The 18,899-nt window shown below is 55.5% G+C and overlaps 1 protein-coding gene across 1 annotated transcript; it reads right to left on the reverse strand.

Moving 5' to 3' along the window:
* Positions 1-10,896: 10,896 nt before the first annotated feature.
* On the reverse strand, positions 10,897-17,167 carry LOC104373356 (sestrin-3-like). The gene is given in 11 exon segments (XM_086619612.1): positions 10,897-10,988; positions 11,548-11,610; positions 11,613-11,689; positions 11,990-12,063; positions 12,065-12,181; positions 12,617-12,780; positions 12,998-13,109; positions 13,194-13,430; positions 13,545-13,727; positions 13,942-14,145; positions 17,102-17,167. Coding segments are annotated over 11 exon segments (1,389 nt in total).
* Between the last annotated feature and the right edge of the window lie 1,732 nt (positions 17,168-18,899).

The raw sequence follows: 18,899 nt of genomic DNA on the forward strand, positions 1-18,899 counted from the left end.
GCTGATTAATAGTAATGAACTCCTATCTGTGCATCCGATTCCCACTGAAGCTGAGATCTAACCATTCACTCTATTTTTCTTCTTCCAGTGTCTTCAGGTTTGACATCGGGTTCTGACTTCACTTCCCCACCCCTGGCAGAGAAAAGATGGAGCACATTGGATTCAATTTCCCTGGCAGCACATTCCTTGGGCAGAAGGGGTTGCCCGCCTGGGAAGAAGGGGCAACCTGCATCTGGCTGCAACAGGAAGAGTTTAAAAATAGTAATCCTCTTATTGCCACAGCTCTTCCTACAAAACCTGACCCGTGCCTTAGACCATCTGGAGAAAACCTTGGGCTGTACATGTCCAAAGAGGAGCCCTGGTAAAAACCTCGGCCAGAAGACTCTGTGCCAGGCAATAGCGTTTTCCCATGTGAAGAGTTGGGTTTGCTGGAGGAATCTCCCAATGGCTATCCGCTGTTCTGCGTGGCAGAAATCTCCCAGTGCCTCGACTGGTGAGGGCTGGGTCCTGCTCTCACTTGGCTTGCCCTCTGGGGCAAAGTAGTTGGAAGTTTTCATTAGCCACCAGATGTGCACTTGGTATCCCACAGACTCGCAGAGGAATTGGAAGGAGCTTGTTGGTGGAAGCCCTGTGGGAAAAGGGTGCACTGTTTCAGGAGTTGATTTCAAGTGTGCCCATCTCTGGAGCACTCATTGTCATTCTGCAGGGTAAGGGTGGTGGTTGTGGTGTAAGAGGCTTCCTCTTGTTCACCCGAGTGGAAAGAGAGGACATTTGAGTTTTTCACTGTGCCAACTGAGCCCCATTGAATCAGAAGCATGTTTCGAGAAGTCCCTGTGCTGTTCTCAGCACTTTCCTGATACACCCGGCTGCTGTAAAATAAGCAACAGGTGCTAAAAGCTGATTTTTGGGACAAAAAACCATCATTGTTTCTGATCTGTCTTGCTACAGCAGAGAAGTGGAAAGCGTGGGTGTGGCCTTAACAGAGCCCTGGTTTCTTTTCAGAAGGGCATTTTCTATAGATGAAATATTTTTTTACTAATCTGGGAACTTTCTACAGTGAATATGAAGCCAATGTTAAGTGTGTCCCCATTAGGCATATTAGGCATCTCTCCCTCTGAGAAGGTACCAGTAACAGACTTCTTTTCAGAGTTGTATTAGGAACAAACGCATTTGATGTTGATAATGTATATGATTGAGAGGAAAGAATTGGCAGGTCGCTGTGGTTTCAAACCACCTTGGGGAAGTTGTACATTGTTGTAATCTATATGTAAAAGTAGCTGCAAATTACATAGAAGCTTTTCTAAAACCTTTTAAATATATATTATATTTAATTGAAGATGAGATTAGTGGATTAAAAAAAAACCAAACACATTTGCTGCATCTGTCCCCTTGATACCAGGTAACACTACATACAGTATGGGAGGGGACAGACCTAAGGCATTTGGACTAAGAAGCTGAAAATGTCATTGGAAAATGGGAAGGGCACCACAGTGTAACTGGGGAATGGCTGCTCTTCCGAGAACAGGCAGAAGATGCCTGCATGGCATGGCATTCAGCCACAGCTACTCAGTCTCTTTCCTCGACTGGGCACTCCTGCCAAGCCAAGAGCACAATGTTAGGGAACGCTAATCATTAACAGCACACTCATTTTCAGCTAATCCCTTAAGTAGCTGGACTGCAGCTGATACATAGGACAGATTCCCTAGTCTGCTAAGAAGATGGTGTGGACTAGATCTACTGGCACTCTGCGTAGCCCTTATGGAGGGCACGATCAGTTGTATTTAGTAGCTTGCTTTTTGGTTTCCGAGGGTTTTTGTTTTCTTGCAGAAGTTTCTGCTACTGCTGGGGAACTTGAAGCCTGTAGGCACACCCTTGGGATGTACCTGGGATCCTGCACTATCTCTTTGTTCTTGCAGGACAGAAGCTAGGAGTCAAGAGGTTAGTTCAGAACACTAGCCAGCATGGTTCCGTCACCTTTTGGTACTTGCAGTGGCAGGATCTGTGGAGACATAGTGCTTTCATGGTGTTCTGGTAGGCTTGGTCTGGCAGAAAGCCTCACCAATTGTTTCTGAAGGTGGCAGTGGCTTCTGTTCAGAAGGTTTGTATCATGCAGTGCAATGAGCCATACTGTTATAACCACTTGTCTGTTCTGTTTTCATGGGTTTCATTTCATTTGTGTGGAGATTGGAACAGGAGTGGTTTGTCTGGTTACAAAGCAACAAGGAGTCTTCAACAGTCTTGTCTTTAAGATAAGACTGCCATCAGAGGCCTTTGAATGGTTTGATAACCTTTGCTTTGAAGGCTGTCTTCATGGCAGACCTCATGGTGATATGTTTCAAATTTACCCACATTTGCATGTCTGGCCATGCCTCGTTGTAACAAACAAAAAGGCAGATCCTAAGCTGAGATCCCAGGTCTTGCAGACTTGTCATGGATGCATGTTCTCACTGCAGTAGTTCACTACACAAATGGATAGTTACCCTTTCCACAAAGTCCTGATAGCATGTACCACACGTAAGGCCGTTCTGTGCGTGCAGCTAATAAATCTGGCGGATTTCTGTTATTTGGTGCATAGTGTGCCACTTTAACCAGTTTGGGCCCTGAGAGGAAATGAATCCTGTGATCTCTAGAGCAAGTTGACTGACTGCCTGAGCTTCACAGCTGTGTATCAAAGGACGGCAGGCCGTATGTGTGGTCGTGTTATATGTGAATCTCTAGCTCATTTCTCGTGAAAACAAGGCCAAAGCAATAGGAAGAACAATATTAGTAACCAGTGCTTCAGACCTACAAATCCATGGTGAACTGTTTCAGTCTGGGTTGGTCTGTGGGGAAGAGTTCTGTCCTTCAGGCTGTTCCAAGGTGTCCCCTAGATGTGACAGCACTGGCGACCTGGCCTGGTCCCTGGCTGTGGAGACCGTGGCCCTGAGCACTCACGTAGCGCCCCAGGGAGATCTGACACTCTTAGCTGTACACGTCCTCAGCCTGTTCCAGCTGAAGGAGCTGCAGCCCAGGTACACCAAGGCTCATCGGTGGCTGTTGCCCTACAGTGTGAGTTCATAAGAGACCCTGTCCTTTTATTAAGGAATAGACCACCTTCCATTGTTTTTTTTTCCGTGCTCCCAGGCCCGACTTCTGGGGAATCACCTGTCCTGGGACAGCACTGGAAACAGGAGCACCTCTGGCTGGAGTCAATGCTGTACCAGTGTGTTGACAGTGATGTCTCTGTCTTGCAGCAATCCGTGCAGGTTCTCTCTGTCTCCTCAACACAACAGGAGCTGGCAGTGGTTGAAGAAGCCTGAGAGTGCACTAGTGCTGAGGATGGTGTTTGGAAAACTAACAGTGCTCAATAAACCATGAATGTAATGTTGCAGGGCTCAGGCAGGCAACTTAGCTTCTCATTGTACATGTAGCGGGATAGCTTGGATCATGGGCACAGGGAGCAGGGATGCAGAGAATCTGGGAGTTCTCCAGCCCTTCTCAGGTAACTTTCTTTCATAAACTTTGAGCTTTTCTACCCTCGTAGGACACAGGAGACTTTGAAGTTCCTAAACTGCTGCTTACTGAAAGGCTGTACCTGGCAGGGTGTTGCTCAAGTACTTGTCCAGTTTTTTTTGGTTCTTGCCCAAAGTGTTTGCTACTGACTGCTGCTGAATTCAGGACAGTGTCTTGGTGGATCTTTGTTTGTGTTAGCACCACAGGCCCCATACTTGTGTGGCTAGTTTTTTGCTCTAATGAAGGATTGGGCTGGGATTTTGAGGGCTGCTGTGAGCTGGGTGGGGAGGGCAGGGGCCAGTGACATGGGGACTGATGCTCCTGGATAAGTGCCTGAGGGGAGTGGGCAGGGGGGACTCTTGGCGTGAAGCCTTATGTTGTGCTGTGTGTGTTTTTCCTTGTCCTCACTGAGCTTGGGTAACAAGTTTCTTCATCTCCAGAGGATCAAATGCCATCTTTCATGGCATGAAGCCACCACGCAGCTCTGGGATGCAAAGGATTCGGGTACCTAGGCCCATGGAGCCTAGTAGGAGACTGACTTGTTACTTTTACTTACACCTGGGTTTAGCAAATTGCTTGATCCTTCTTTATAACTTAGCATATTTTACTATACTCCCAGCTTCCTGTGAGAGCTTGGAATATTGAAAATTTTTTGAACCTCTTAATTTTCCTTGGTCATGTGTCTAAAACATATCATCCTCTACCCTGTGCTTTAACAACAGCAGTCAAATCATCCTGGTAAGTGTGAGGAATGAAAGCAGTGGGAGGATTCCAAAACCCGGGTGTATTCATAAACGAAGCTCATACTAGAAGCAAGTAGCACTAATCAGCTTTTCCAAAGGAAATGCCTAGGAAACTGTTGTGTAGATCATAATTTGTTAATTTTTCTTACTCAGTTGCTTGTTTATAGTCACACTCAAATGCTTCAGGGCTTCTCAGCCTTGCTCCAGGACTGAGAAACCTGTGTCTGGTGCCACGGGTAGGAGTGCCTTGGGAGTGGTGTCCTGGACTGCCACCAAAATAATGTGCAAGTTTGGACCCATTATAAAAAACCTGCACAAATCAATCAAACTTTGGGACATGAGCATGAACAGGGATAGCTTAGGGTTTGCCTCAGTTGCATGTCTAATGAAAAACATGTTCTAATTAATGTGGGTAAAAGCAAGCAAAAGGTGACTCCTGAAGCCTGAAAGATCTGTCCATGTGAAAGCTGAGTAAGGTGTGGTAACCCATCACCACAGTTGCTCACCCTTCAAGAAAGGGATCCCCTTTCCTCAGTAGCCTTTCTGGCTCTCCCTGCATTCGATGTGTCTGTAGTTGATGGAAAACAATCTCTGATGGAATCAAAATTGCATCTAATATTGTGGTGTAAAGCAGGGAGAAGAGGCAGCAGGAGCTGGCGGTGTTGCATTTATGGTTCTCTGGCTAAGGCAGCATTGTGGTGTGTGGTAGAAGGGGATGTTCACAGCTGGTGCTGTGGTGCTTGGTGTGGTGCTACCCTGTGGTGCTTCTGAAGGTGTCTTGAGAGATTTGGCTACGTAGAAGATGGGTCACTTCTGAAAGGAGCCTTCTTCATAAGGCAGTGGGGGATGGTTCTGTGAAATGATGCTTCCAGCACAGTGGAGTCTTCATGTGGTGCGATGCCAGGAAGGATTACTGCATTGCTAGCACAGACATCTGCACACAGGGCATGCACCACTAGCTGACATAGTTTCTACCCCATCCCCTCTGCACTCTTTCATCCATTTCTCACAATTTTTTTTACATAATAAATCTCTGCTTTTATTTGCTCTCTGAAGCAGTGTAACTTCTGAACCATTACAGGCTCTTTGTTACCATCTGTGCTAGCAAGACTGTAGAATGTGCTAGACTAGGGGGGAAGGTTGACAAATAAAACCTGTAATCCTCTGCTCTGTGTCTCATGCGATTTGTTCTGTTTCCCCAGTGAGGACCAGTTATTTTTTTCTCACCCTTGGCTTCTTTCCTGTGCCCTCCTCACCTGTTAGAGCAACCCCTTGGTGAAGTGCCCCTTAGCTGGCCAGAGGTGAAAGGGTCACAGCGTGACAGCCTGCAAAGGCTCCAGGGTGCCCTGCAGTTTGTAGAGCCCTGGTGTTACAACTTGCTGGCAGTGCAAGAGGACCCATGGGGTTGCCAGGCTCTAAAAAATGACCCTAACTTCTGCAGGACTAGTCTAGGGTCATCCTAGCCTCTTCATTTCCTTGCCCCTTCTAGACCTGAGTGCAGAAGATGACTCTTGTTCATTCTATGTAGCTGCATTCAAACATCTTTTGAGTGTCAGTAACTCTATCAGTTATCTTCAGGAATAGAGAGATGGATTTGCTGTTACTCTCTTCTTCCAGCAACCGCATCCACAAGCAGATGCTGACACTTAATTAAGACAGATGAGTGTGTGAGTGAGCTTTTATCTTTGCTTATATACCCCAATTCCTCCATCAGGGAAAGGAAAGTTACTACAGCTGAGGAGCATTGTTGATGTTAGAAGATAATGTCTTGGAGCTGCCCAAAGGGGACATGAATGTCAGAGTGAAACCTGGGAGCTGATCATTCCTTGGGACTGCTCAGAGGTGTGCAAGTGGGTAAGAGGCCTCTCTGGGCAGGAGAAAGCTTCAGCTGGGCACCTTAAGGAGTCCTTCCTTGACATAAGGCAAGTGGGAATGAGGAACGTGGTGCAGCCCTTGGATAAAAACAGTGTGTCATTCCAGTAGATCTACCTTCTCGCAGCTGGGATGGGGCTGAAGGATGTGCTCTCTCCCTCTGTCCTGGGGTACCACAGCTCAGGAGAGGTCTTGCAGAAGATGGGACTGGTTAAAGCCTCAGTCGTGTTGCTTTGGAGGCAGATAAGAAGATCAGAGAGAAACGGGGGAAGGGGTATAGAGCACAGATTCCACTGGCCTGGTTAGATACATGGAGAGCAAATTTGGGATGTTTTTAAAAAAACTGCTGAGGAGAAATTGTCATTCATGAAGTTGCACAGTATGTGTATAGCCAAAAAACTTGCATTTGAAGCCTTGGATACTCAATATTCAGTAATATCTGATGAAGAACACCATTAAAAAATAACAGCTTTAAAATGGTTAATGCAAATAACTCTGGAAGGGATCTTAAGGCTCCTGCTTCAAGATTCAAGCCAATCTCCAAAAATGGGGGATTAGGAGGAGATGTTAGGGGAAGTCTGTCCCTCATCTGTTCCTTAGACACTTCTTAGGGCTTCCTGCAAGCACATAACGGTAAGTGCTGTTGGAGAAACAAAATGCTGAGGGTGGATTTTGCAGTTGTTGCTTGGATCAGAGTAGATGTGTTCAAAACTTGGCATAGAACAGGGGGCCCATGCATTCCCTCCAGTAACTGTTAACACTTTTTATGCTGATTGAGCATTGACCTGTGACACTTAGCATTGCCAAGGAAATCAAAGTGCAGAATAGATGCCAGGCTGGGACCTGGATACCTTGGCTCAGGGTCGCTTTTGATGTGTGTCTGCAATAGTCACCAAGAGTGCTGCTGTGTGTCACTGAGTGCTGCTGTGTTCTGCCCAAACGGCTATGTGGGGTTGGTGCACCTGTTTGCAGTAGGTCAGTCTTTCTTGCAGTCTTGGAGACCTCATAGCTCTCCCGAGTTGTCACCATAAGCGTTTTGGCGTGCAGAGTAGTTGTCTGCAGAGCAGCAGTACCTTAAGCCAGTGCAAAAACTACACCAGCTTTTCTGCTCACCCTGGTTTCTGGCCAGAGACCTGGTTTTCCCTGGGTGGTTGATGAACGCTTCTCCAGTGCCACCAGTGATGGGACCATGTGTGAAAGCATGGCAGGGAAGTCTGTTGCCCTGCTCCACATGGCTTTTGTGGTGGAGTAGCTGGTGCATGGGGAAGGCAAACTGGGGAACAGGGAGGTGGTGGAGTGCATGCTGCCTGTTCCAGAGCTGTCTTGGCTGGACAGTCTCCCTGGCTCCTGTGTACTATTTTTTTGCCCCCTACTGCTGTGGTAAGACCAGCAGCCATAGGCCTGACTTTTAATGGGTGGATTGTAGGAGCTGTGACAGTAACCATTGCTGCGGCATGGTCTGTTGTTCTCTGCAGACTAGGACGCACCATTCCTCCCACTATGCAGCTTGGGAATGGCTCGGCTGTTACAAAGCAGTCCTGGCTGCACCTGCCAGCATGCCGTTCTGCTACAGGCTGTTGCAAGAAACTCAGTGACTGCTTTGGACGTGTGCCTGCGTCTTCCCCTCAGTAATTCCAGGTAAGGTCACAGTGGCCTTGCTCCCACATAGGTGTGCTGGACATCCTGAAGGGTTCCTGCAGAGGAGAGGTTCTCTGGGCTCTGGCAGCTTTCCTCTTTCCAGCCACTAGACCAATAGAGAGGAATATCCTAGTCTGAGCAGATGAGAGGTGCAGAGGACACCAGGGCAGGGTCCCAAGCATTGAAGTTGCCACACTCGTGGCGTGCTGTGTGGCTTAGAGTCATCTGCTTACCTCAAATGGTGTAGTGTCTGCACTGCCCTTCCCAGGAAGCCTTAAGGCCTGAGCCTCAGTGAGTACACAGCTTCACAGCTTGGCCAGGCACAGCTGGCCTGGCCAGCAGGAGGGCTGATGAGGTGAAGGACCAGCTCAGATTTCAAAATCTAAGCTGTAGTTACTGGTATGGTGCTCTGAAGTGTCTGGTCAACAAGTTCCTTACAGGCTTCTCCAGTGACAGAATCATCTGTACTTGAGTTAACGGCTACAAACCTACTGGAGACATGACAGTAACTTTGCTGGCTCTGCAAGGATGGGGGTAGGTGGTTGCTTCATCTCTTGCTTTCTACCTCTGAGATCATACGGGGATGTTTTCTTCTTGTTGGGGAGCTGAGGCTGGCAGTCTTCCCTAGCCTTGCCAGCAGCTGTGCTCCTTTCTGGTCAGGGTTGACAGCCTGTGGAGCCCTGTCTTGCTGCTGTGACTGGTTCTGCGAGCTGGAGCAGGCAGCAGCTACCCCGGCTCTTCGTGCACAAATGGAGAGTGATGGAGGAGGGGCAGGGCACCTGCTTCGCATCTCCTGGGGATGGACAGCCCTTCGCTCCCAGCCAGCGCGGTGCTGTCACTGCTTTCTCTCTTCCCAGCAGTGCAGGTTGACAGTGGGTGGAAAGGATGCTGCTGCTGGCAGCATACTGGGAACCAGCACTGGCTGTACAGAGATGCGGATGCTCCATTTGCCTTGGGAGCAGTGAGCGCTGCAGAGAACTGGCTGTCGTGGCTCATCCCAGCCCTGCAGGGGACGAGCAGCTTTCGCAGGGCAGGAGAAAGGCTGGCAAAACAGCTGGCAAACAGCCAAGCTGCTGCAGTTAATCAGAGCACTATGCTGATGGTGAGCAGGACACCCAGCTGCCCTGATCTGTGCTCAGCCCTCACTGTGGCTAAATGATGGTAAAGCAGTGCCAGTCCCAGTACTGTCGAGCCAAGCCTGGTGGCAGCTGTCCCAGCAGCAGTTCTGGCACTAGTACTGACTCACCCAGTACTGCCCAGCACCAGCTTTTACTGCCCGGGCACCAGCTTGGCCCAGTACAAGCTAGCCCAGCCCCAGCGCAGGTTCCTCCAGCCTGTGCTGCAGGGAGGGCTCCTCCAGCATGGCTGGGGAAAGAGCTGGTCCTGGTTTCTAGCCTTGCTCACTGAGCACCTGCTTGTGAGTGTGAGCAAAATGCTTCTTCCTCAGCTGCAGAAGCAGCACCCACACCTCACCCGCCCATGGCCAGGTACCTGGCAGGGGACAATCCAGATCCGTCCTCCAGCACCCTCCTCCTTGCAAGAGCACCTTGAAAACCTTCCCTCTTTTTCTATTGAACATCCAGCCTGCGGCAGTTGCTCATCTGAGCATGGGAAGAGGACATAGCTGAGCTGAACAGGACGGGTCCAGCCTCAGTAACCAGCTGCTGGCCCTGACCAGACCTGTCAGCTGGAAACATTGGGTTTCCTGGAGCTGAAGCCATCTTGGGGCTGTGGTCAGCCAGGCACTACTGTCCTGCCTTCAGAGCAGCCATGTAAGTTTTGGATCCCCTTCCCAACATTGAGCAGAAATAAAGCACGCGTCCATGTCAAACATAATATATTTATAGCAAAAATAGGCTTTTTCTGTAGCTTCCATACACAAGGTTTTCTCCCCGTACATTTATGCAGTAAACAGGTCGACTGAAGCAGCATGTGCTGGCTGACTTGACAGCTGCCCTTGCTTCAGGCTCCCACTTATCACGGGTGGCCTCATTCCACTTACGTGCTGCTCTCCAGAGCCTGCACCAGATCTCCTGTACCTCCCCAGCCAGGGGCTGCGGCACAGGCAAGGAGCAGCCCTGGGATGGGGGAACAGTGCTGCATGGTCCTGCCTGCTGGGCAGAGGGTGAGGCTGGTGCACAGTCTGCCTCTCTTCAAACAGGGACAGCCTGGCCCAGGTTCAAGGAGAAGCTTCCTGTAGTTCACCTATGCTAACCACAGGCTCTTCCACCCTGCTGTTAAGCAGCAAGAGATTGGGTACAGGACCTTAGCCCTCTCCGTGGTGCTAAGAAGGTATAAGCCACATTAACTCGGGAAGCTTCCCATGTTTCTCCTGCCCCTCCCCTGATCGGAGGCAGAAGAGGAGCTTTGGGGCAAGCTCCCCAAGGACTGCCCAAAGTCCCCTGCGGAAGCCTCCAGAGCCTGAACACTGTCAGAGATCTTCTCACCCCACAGTCAGAGAAGGCAGAGCACTAGGGCACCCTGCCAGCAGAGCTTCACAGTTTAAGTTCACCTGGGTCATCACTTGTCCATCTTGGAGGGATCTGGCACATAGACCTAAAGGGTAGGACACGCAGGCAGCAAGCGCATCCTCTTCCTGTGTCAGGCTGGGGAAGGGCCCTTGCTCGGAGCCAGCACTCCTCCCTGCCTGACCATGCCACTCAGGACATTGCAACACAGCCGTGAGATGCCTGCACTGTTCCCAAGTGAGATGCATCACCCCAACGAGGCCAGGTGCTGAAGGGTTGGCTTGCAAGCAGGGCAGCTGCTGCAGCACAGAGAATGATGCCAGCTCTCCCCTCTGCAGTGCCCAGGCGAAGAGCTTCTGCTTGCAGGGGAGCATCCCTTTAACTAGCCCCAGTCCCTTCCACCTCCTTCTCCCCCCATGTCTTTGGCAGTCCTCCTTGGACATGTTCAAGTCTCCAGCATGACACTGACATCTCAGCAGCATGGACTTGCCTCACAGTTTGGTAATTGCACGTATGGGGCCACTCAGTGAGCCCCACAGGAGGGGGGAGCGGGGAAAGGAACAAGACAGTCAAGTAAACTAAATGTGAGTAATCCCTCGCCGTCCATCGCAGCATGATGGGTCACACACAAGGCAAGGGAGAGAGAATGCTGCCTGGCCTGCCGCAGCACAGCTCCCTGCCCTCTAGGAGATCATGTACTGGGTGATGGCCTGCAACGCGTACAGCAGCTCTGCCTGCATTCGGGCTTCCAGGATGAGCAGGTTCACGTGGACCTAAAGGAGAAGCAAGAGAGGTTCAGGGAGCCACAGTGTGCTGGGGCAGGGGTGCAAGCAAGTGCCCACCTGGGCTAGTGAGTCTTTTGGCATGGGACAAAACACCACCAATTTCTCCAGCATAGGCAGATGGCCTTTCTCCTTCCTCCCAGTCCTGCAGGATGTGGCTGCCTCCAAGAGCCATGTGCTGGGGAGTGCCCATCACACTCGGCACAAGCATGCCAGGCTGGTACTGGCATGGTCCCTGCTGCCCACAGCAGCCACTCCTGTGAGTTCCATCTGGTCTGAGGGCTCGCCTGGAGGCACTCATCAATGGGGTACTGGGCCTTGGAGATCCCCACACTGCTGGTGTCCCCTGTGCTTACCACATTGCCGGCAGTCCCACACTATGCTAAGCGCAAATCCTTACAAACAGCCAGTTCCATTTGTCCCTCTACCTGCCTTGAACTGGTTTAGTGGCTCAAAGGTTTCCCGTACACCCCCTGAAGCACCCCAGCCTGCAGCCCCTGCCTGCTCCTGGCCCCACTGCAGCTGGTCAGAGCCAGGAGCTGGCTGTCCACCTTTCACTGTGCTTGAACTGCTTCCAGAACCTGTCAAACATTTCTGGGTTTGTCTTCTCTGGTAACAGGTTACAGTTTTAATGTAAACTTTGAGCATTCGCTCCAGGAGCTGATTTACTTCTGCGTAGTCGTAGTCATCATACCTGTGGGGAGCACAGGGGCGAGTCACAGCCAGTACCGTGTCCCTGCAGACCACCTTGCTCATGGTCTGCTCAGGGCACGGCACAGCTGCAGGGAAGGGGGACACACAGCAGCGGCCCCACACACTGAAACCCTGTCTCCAAAGTGCCCTGTCCTGGCCAGAGCCTGGCCCAGCATCCAGGCAGGCAATTCACCTCCATCTCTTTTCCAAGTCCATCTGCAAGACAGCCCGAGTGCCCAACCCTTCTCCCGCCTGGGTCTGCCCTGTTTTCTCCCCTGGACCCCAAGGCTGGCTTCCCTACCTAATGCCAAACATGCAGTGGATGTAGTTCCAGATGCCTCGCTTAAAGACAGAGGGTTCACAGCCCTGCCGCTTGGGCCATGGCACTGCTTTTCAGACCATCCACCATCCGAAACTTCTCATCCAGGAGATGTCCGATGTCAGAGTACAGCCGGTTGACCAGCGAGAAGCCATGGTCTTCCCAGGAATAATCCTGTTGAGCACAGCAAGAGGCTTTCACACTGCAAAAAGGAGTCCAGGGCATGTTCCTAGGGAGAAGGGCTGGAGGCCTTGGGATGCAGCAGAATTCAACAGATTTGCTTTTGGGGCAGCTCTGCCACAAACCACAACATCCCTTCTCAGGCAGCTTTTGAATGATTTTTGACCCTTGTCCCTGCAAGGACGAGATGAAGAAATCAGCAGCCCTTGGGGACAGAAGTCACTGGTCACCTCCCTCTCCTAGTGGGGCAGGTGCCCTCTCAGAGCTGAGCTTCCGTGCCCGGGCATTTTGCAGAAGCAGCTGCACCAGATCCAGGCTGTATGGGCACCCTCACAACCGCCCACTCTCCACCAGGAGCAGAAGAGAAGAGGAAAGGAGAGGAGAGGTGGCAGCCCGGGCTGCTGCCCGCCAAGAGAGCAGGAATCTCACCTGGACTCTGAATACCTGCGTCTGATCCTCGTCACGCCGGGCAAAGTCCTGGTATCCGAAGTCAGGGTCCTGCATGTAGCATGCAAGGTTGGTGGCACTGGTCACTTCCCTGTCGGCATCTGTGAGAGGGGAGAGCCCCGCAGGTGGGTCAGAGCGATGCTCAGCTGCCCTGTTTCCAGTCACAGCTGGTGTTGAAAGCTGGGCCTTGCTGTGCCTCTTTAGCAAGCGCTGCTGCCTTCTTTCCTGCCCCGCTAACATCCCAGGAGCCCCTCTCCAAACTGTACATCATGGAAATTGTAAGTATAGACATGAGGGAGCAACACCCAGGTATGTCATATGAACTCCCATCCCGCACACCCACCTCCACTCCCTCCCCCTCACCTTCCTCTCGGTCCTGCTGCAGCAGCCTTGTCTCCTCCCTGCCTTCAGTCTCCACATGGATCCGCTGCATGCGTTCCCAGAGGGAATCCAGCTCCATGCAGGAGTCCAGGGACTGCACAGACACAGGCTTGAGGGTGAGGGCAGTGGTCCTGGCTGTGCCCCCCATCCCCCTGCAGACCCACCCTCAAGGACTCACCCGCTTGCGGTTGGTGCGCAGCAGCTCCTGGCTGCAGCCGTTGCCGGTGGTGGCTTCACAGAAGCACCCGTTCCCGGGTGACAAGGGCTTCAGCGAGCCTCGGCCCCCGGGCCCTTCGTCCTGCTCGCAGCCACAGCCGAAAACAAAGCTTGCGAGCGCATGGCAGTGCGCCAGGAGGACGACAGCATGCACCAGCTCTGCCAGTGACCAGCTCCACTCACTGATTTTCAGCAGCTTCTGCAGGACACAAACAGACCAGCGATGCGACTTAGGCAGGTGGCCGGCACCCCCTGGGAATGCTGCTGTCCCCTCCTCCGCCCTGGTCCCTGGCTGAGAGCCCCCCTGCAATACCTCAATGTGCTCCTTGGTGATGAGCCATGGCCGGTGTGCCAGGATCTTGTTGATCTCACTGAGGTTGCGGAGCTTGGGGGGGATGAAGTCAAGGCCACGCAGCCACTGGGGATCACCCCCGGCGCGCAGGAACTGCAGCATGTGCAGGTTCACCAGGTACCGGCACTGGTGCCGGGCGGCTGCCTGCAAGAGCAGCACGTCAGCATCCCCGCACCATGCCGGCAGGACAGGCGTCCAGGGACCCCATGCCCACCTCTTGCCCACCCTCCAGGACATCATCATTTTGGCCTCTGTAGAGAAACCCGCGGCACAGGCTGCCCGGCGGAGGGAGAGCGGGGAGCCTTGCAGGGCTGAGCGGAGCTCCCCGTCCTCTCCAGCTGCTCCCAGCAGGGCTCACCATGATGGCGATGTAGTGCCGGCAGTCGAAGGGCAGCGGGCCGTCCATGTGCAGCAGGTAGTGCTGTGTCTTGAGGAAGCTGTCGAGGTACTGCGGGTGGTAGCCCATCTGCTGGGTCACTGCCTCCAGCCGCCCCCGGCTCGCCAGCACCTTCACAAAGAGGAACTGGGGGCGCTCAGGGTCGCTGCTGGACATCTTCACTACCTGCAGGAACGCGCTCTGCTTAGCTCTTCCTGGAGCAGCCCCCAGTGCAGCAGCCCACCCCAGCCAAGCCTGGGCTCTGCAAGGGGCTGGGATCCCCTTTCCCAGCTTGGTGCTCCCAGAGGGACACCATCAGGTCAGAAGCCACTGCAGAGGGCTCAAGCTCTGGTCGGGGAGCTGGGTGGAGGACTGCTCGGCAGGGTCACTACTAGCGAGAGGACAGGCTGCAAGAGACACAGGTTGGTCTCTACCTGGGAGAGAGCATTGCCTGGTGAACAGAAGCAAAGGGCAAACTAGGAGTGATGTTTCCTTCCTCCCAAATGCAAGGCCAGAGCAGGAGAAAACATGACAGATGAAAGACCTCCCAGAAGGGAGCAACCCGTCAGCCTTACTGCCAGGCCCCTGCACGACTAGCACTGAGCCTTCCCACCCAGCACTGCAACGGGGGAAGAGCTGTGGAGCCAGCTGAACTGCTTCTGGGCTCCTGCCCTGGCAAGCCAAGGGGCAAGCAACACCCTGGCACCCACCACACAGTTGGGAGCCCACGGAGGGGCTCAGAGGTCTCCTCACGTGCTGCCCAAAGAGACAGCATGGGAGCACTTCCTGCAGCACACGGGTACATGGCACAGCTGGCACCAGGTGTGCCCACTGGTGAAAATACAGACAGGCAGCTCAGTGATGGAGGTCCAGCCAAGCACAACCGCAAGCCACACCACCCCAGTCCCTCCTGAGAGGGTGGTGGGAGCAGAGGGCGGGGATGTACAAAAGGCACCCGGGCAGCTCCTGTGCCCCAACAGCCCCGTCGCCACATCTCCCACCTAACAGTGGGATCTGCACCCGCAGCTCGCCCGCCCCGAGGCACGGGCATAGCAGGCATTAACCCTTGTCACACAAAAAGTCACAGCTCCACTCATGTGCAGGAGCCCAGGCAGCACCCTTAGATGCAGAGGGCACGCCTCCCCACCAGGGCTCAACCTGAAATCTCCCATGGGAGCAACTGGCCCCTCTGACACTGCCGTCGTCTTCCTCCCACTCATCTCTCCTGTGCAGTCACTCGAAGGCTGATGACTGGGGCATGGCAGCAAATGAGGAGCATGTCTGCAAACCATCCCCTGACCCCGGGTTGTCACTGCCAGCCAGGACACACAGGCAGCCCTCGGAGCCCCAACCAGGAATCCTGGTGCCCAGTGCACCTCGCCTTGCCAGCAGCTATCTCGCCAATCAGAGAGCTGTCGGGCCTTAATTTCTGCAGTGGCTCGGCTTGCTGCCACAGGCAACCCAGAGGGTCAGGGCAGCACTGGCAGGAACAGCAAAGCCGCGGGGAGGAGCACCCCGAGGTGAGGGGGAGGCAGAGTGGGGCTGAGCCACGCAGCAGCACAGGCCAGTCGCGCCCGCAGGGGCAGTGCAGGAAGCAGGTTTGGCTATTTTCTAGTGTCCTGCACTCCTGACAAACACACCATGGCTCAGGTGTCAAGAGATTTACTTGATGCCATTTGGAGCTTTCTCTGGCCAAAGGGGTCCAAAAAACCCCAAAATTCAAATTAATATGGGGAAGGATGAAGAGTGGTGGCTTCTTGTCCTATGGGAGAAGGTGCAAACCAGAAGCGACCTGTGAAAGTTTCCCACACAGTCCCTCTACTTGGGGAAATGAGCTGCCCTGAGAACACCCATAGGGCTACAGCCACTGGTCTTCTTCTAGTGGACAGAGATGGAGAAGCCAGGGGCCTTTTGCTCCCTGCAATGGAAGGTGGTCTCCAGCAAGGAGCCGTGTGACCAGCCTACAGCTCAGCCTCCAGGGCCACCAGCTCTCCTCGCTCTGCTTGTCTAGGTGATGATGGAGCGAGGGGCTAGGCAGACATGAGTTGGAAGGGGAGGATGAAGGAAGGGGAGGATGAAGGAAGGGGAGGATGAAGGAAGGTGCAGGGCAGCCCCCCACCTCAGCCCTCAGTCCCCCAGCCAGGCTCTCCTGCCTACTCCTCCAGCCTTGCCTCTCCCACCTCTCACATTAGCCCCAAGTGCCACCTTCCTCCCACTCCCCAGCCATAACCCTCCTCCTTCTCCCCTGCACCCACTCACAGCCCTGGGTGGTGGAAGCATCGCCTCCCTCCTCGGGGCGGGGTTGTGTGTCTAAGCCCCCTGAACCCCAGTAGGGATCCTGTACCCACTGCCAAGCTCACCCCCTCCCTGCCCGGGCAGGTGCTGCCGGGGGAACGATGCCCCGGCACTGCCCAGCCAGCCAATCGCCAGGCTGCAGTTTGCACGTAAAGCAGACAGGAGGATGGAAGAGTCCAGCCGGTCCTGCACCCTGCGACCAGAAGCAAGCCCGGGCAGTGCCGGGAGCCGCGGGAGAGGGGCTGAGGGATCCCACCTCGTCCCCTGCCCGGCCGGGCAAGACTCTGCGGTGTGAACTCCGCAACCCCCCAGGACTCCATCCCTCCGCGAGGCGAGACCGTGGCTCCGCCGGTACCGGTGGCTCCGCCGGTGATGCTCGCTTGGGACGCGGCCGCGGCGGGCATCTCTCGCCCGGCCCCTCACCCCGGTTCTCGAGGGGACGGGGGAAGTGCTAGTGCCCGTGGCAGGGGTCCCCACGGCGGTGCCGGCGACCAGTAACCGGAGCCCCATTGTGAGGGCGGCGGCGGCGGCAGCGCCCCCGGTGCGCGGCGCGGGCAGTGCAGGCGGAGAGAGAAAAACAAGTTTGATTGGCAGTGATGGAGGCACGGCGCCTCCCGCATCCCGCACAAAGGGGACGGGGGCGGCGCCGCCGCACCGGCGCCGGTACCGGTACCAGTATCTGGCCGCCGGCCACAGCATCGGGAGACCGCGGCCCCACCGGCCTTGCGCATCCCCGGCGGGAACGCCCCGGCCTGCTGTTCCCGCGGACGTGCCGGGCCGGTGGCAGCGAGCAGGGCCGAACCCGGTGCTCCGGTACGGGCTCCGGTGGCGGCGGGGTGGGTCCTACCTGCCCCGGCAGCCGCTGGCACCGGCTTCCTCGGGGGTGCTCCACACTCTGGGGACACACGATCATGGTGAACCCGTGCCGTGCCGTACGCAGTACCAGTAACCACCACCGCCGCCGCCGGTCCTGCCTGCCGCCGGTCCTGCCTACCCCCTCTTGCCCCGTCCCCGCCGCCGGTACCGCGGAGCCGGTCACCGCGGCAGCCCGAGCCGCGGGGGGCGTGCCCGCCGCTCCGCCCACACCAATCACTGCCGCGAGGGGGCGGGGACGCCGGCGCCGCGCCTCCAATGGGCCTTGAGGGGGCGGAAACCCAGCGCATCACGTGGGCAGACGTGGAAAGTTACCCGTCCGTCAGTCGCGGGCGCTCCGCCCACCCAGCTCAGGGGGCGGGGCCGGAGGTGCCCGCCGGGGCAGAGCTGCGGCCGCCTCCTCGGCTGCCGCCCGCCTCCCGTGCCGGCCGCGGCCCCGGGCCCGGCACGGCCGCAGCTTTGTGGAGACTCGGTGCTGCCTGTCTCGCGGGCCCGGGCCTGGCCGTGCTCTGCAGGGTGCAGCTGCCGTGCGCCGGGTCCCCTCCGCTCCCACTCTTCTGGGCCTCAGCCCGAGACCTTCCCTTGGGTGGAGAGGCATGGTGCTGGGGGCTGCGGCAGGGGTTGGAGGGGCATGGGGACAACGGGGCACGGGGATGTGGTCACAGGGATGGCGAGTCAGGGGATGGAGCGCGAGGGTGGTGGAGGACCGGGCAGTGGGGAATGAGGGTGACAGGGTGTGAGGACAGCAGCCGTGGGGACAGGGAAGTGGGCTTTAACAGCGATTATATGTGGGGCCAGCGGGCATGGGGACAGGGCAGCTCCTGCCGTGAGCCACTTGCCTATGAGTTGCTGGAGGCTGCAGGGGTGGGAAGGTCCTTTGGGCAGGGCTGGCCTGTGGCTGACAGTGTCCCCCCGTCCCCAGGGCAGAGGTAGCCCTGTTGAAGGTGGGCAAGGCCATGCTGGCCACCCTGAGGGCCACTGGCAGCCCTTTCCTGCTCCTTGGCCTTGCACTGTGGAGGGCAGTGTCTCTGTGCCAGGCGTCCTCCTCTCTGGCACCTTCGAGGTGCAGGTCTGCCTCCCTTGCAGGTACTCACCCTGCAGCCACAGGGCCTCTGCCACCAGAGATGGGGCTGGGGTCTCCACAGCAGCCCTCGGCCCCAGTGCCAGGCCCCCATCCCTGTGCTCACCTGCCTGGCTGCTCCCCATCTCCATCCCCTTGCCCACCTGTCAGCACTGGACTGGGCGGCTTCAGGAGAGCCATGAAGGACCAGCACACATGCTCCTCCTTGTTCCCTGTGGGACAGCCTCGTGGTCCCTCCTGCCTGCTGTGCTCCATCACCTTGCGCACTGCTGGGACCCCCAGGGACAGGAGGCTCTGCCTGGACACCTGCTCGGCACTCCGAACTCCACCCTGCACACGTAGTATGTGCCACGTGCCAGAAAGAGCTCACTGACCCTCTCGCTCAGGCTGGTCATCTGGGAAGGGCAGCTTGGGGGTGCCCAGCTCTTCACGCAGGTCAATGACGACTGGAAAAGGTGGGGGGGGGGTGAGCGGGCTGCTTGCGTGGTAAGCCAGGAACTCCCCACCTCACTGCTGTGCCCACACCACAGGGAGCCTGTGTGGTGTCCCACTGGAGACAGGACGAAGCACTGGTGCTGCTGCCAAGGCAGGGGGGGAGCTGCAGCCCCGTAGCCAGGGTTCAGCAGTGTCGGGGACCCCCACCATCCTGCTCACGTAGGAGAGCAGCCACAGGACGGTGACGTTGCTGTTG

Source organism: Tauraco erythrolophus, chromosome 13 (assembly GCF_009769465.1).
Source record: "Tauraco erythrolophus isolate bTauEry1 chromosome 13, bTauEry1.pri, whole genome shotgun sequence".
In the NCBI taxonomy this organism is placed as follows: domain Eukaryota; kingdom Metazoa; phylum Chordata; class Aves; order Musophagiformes; family Musophagidae; genus Tauraco; species Tauraco erythrolophus.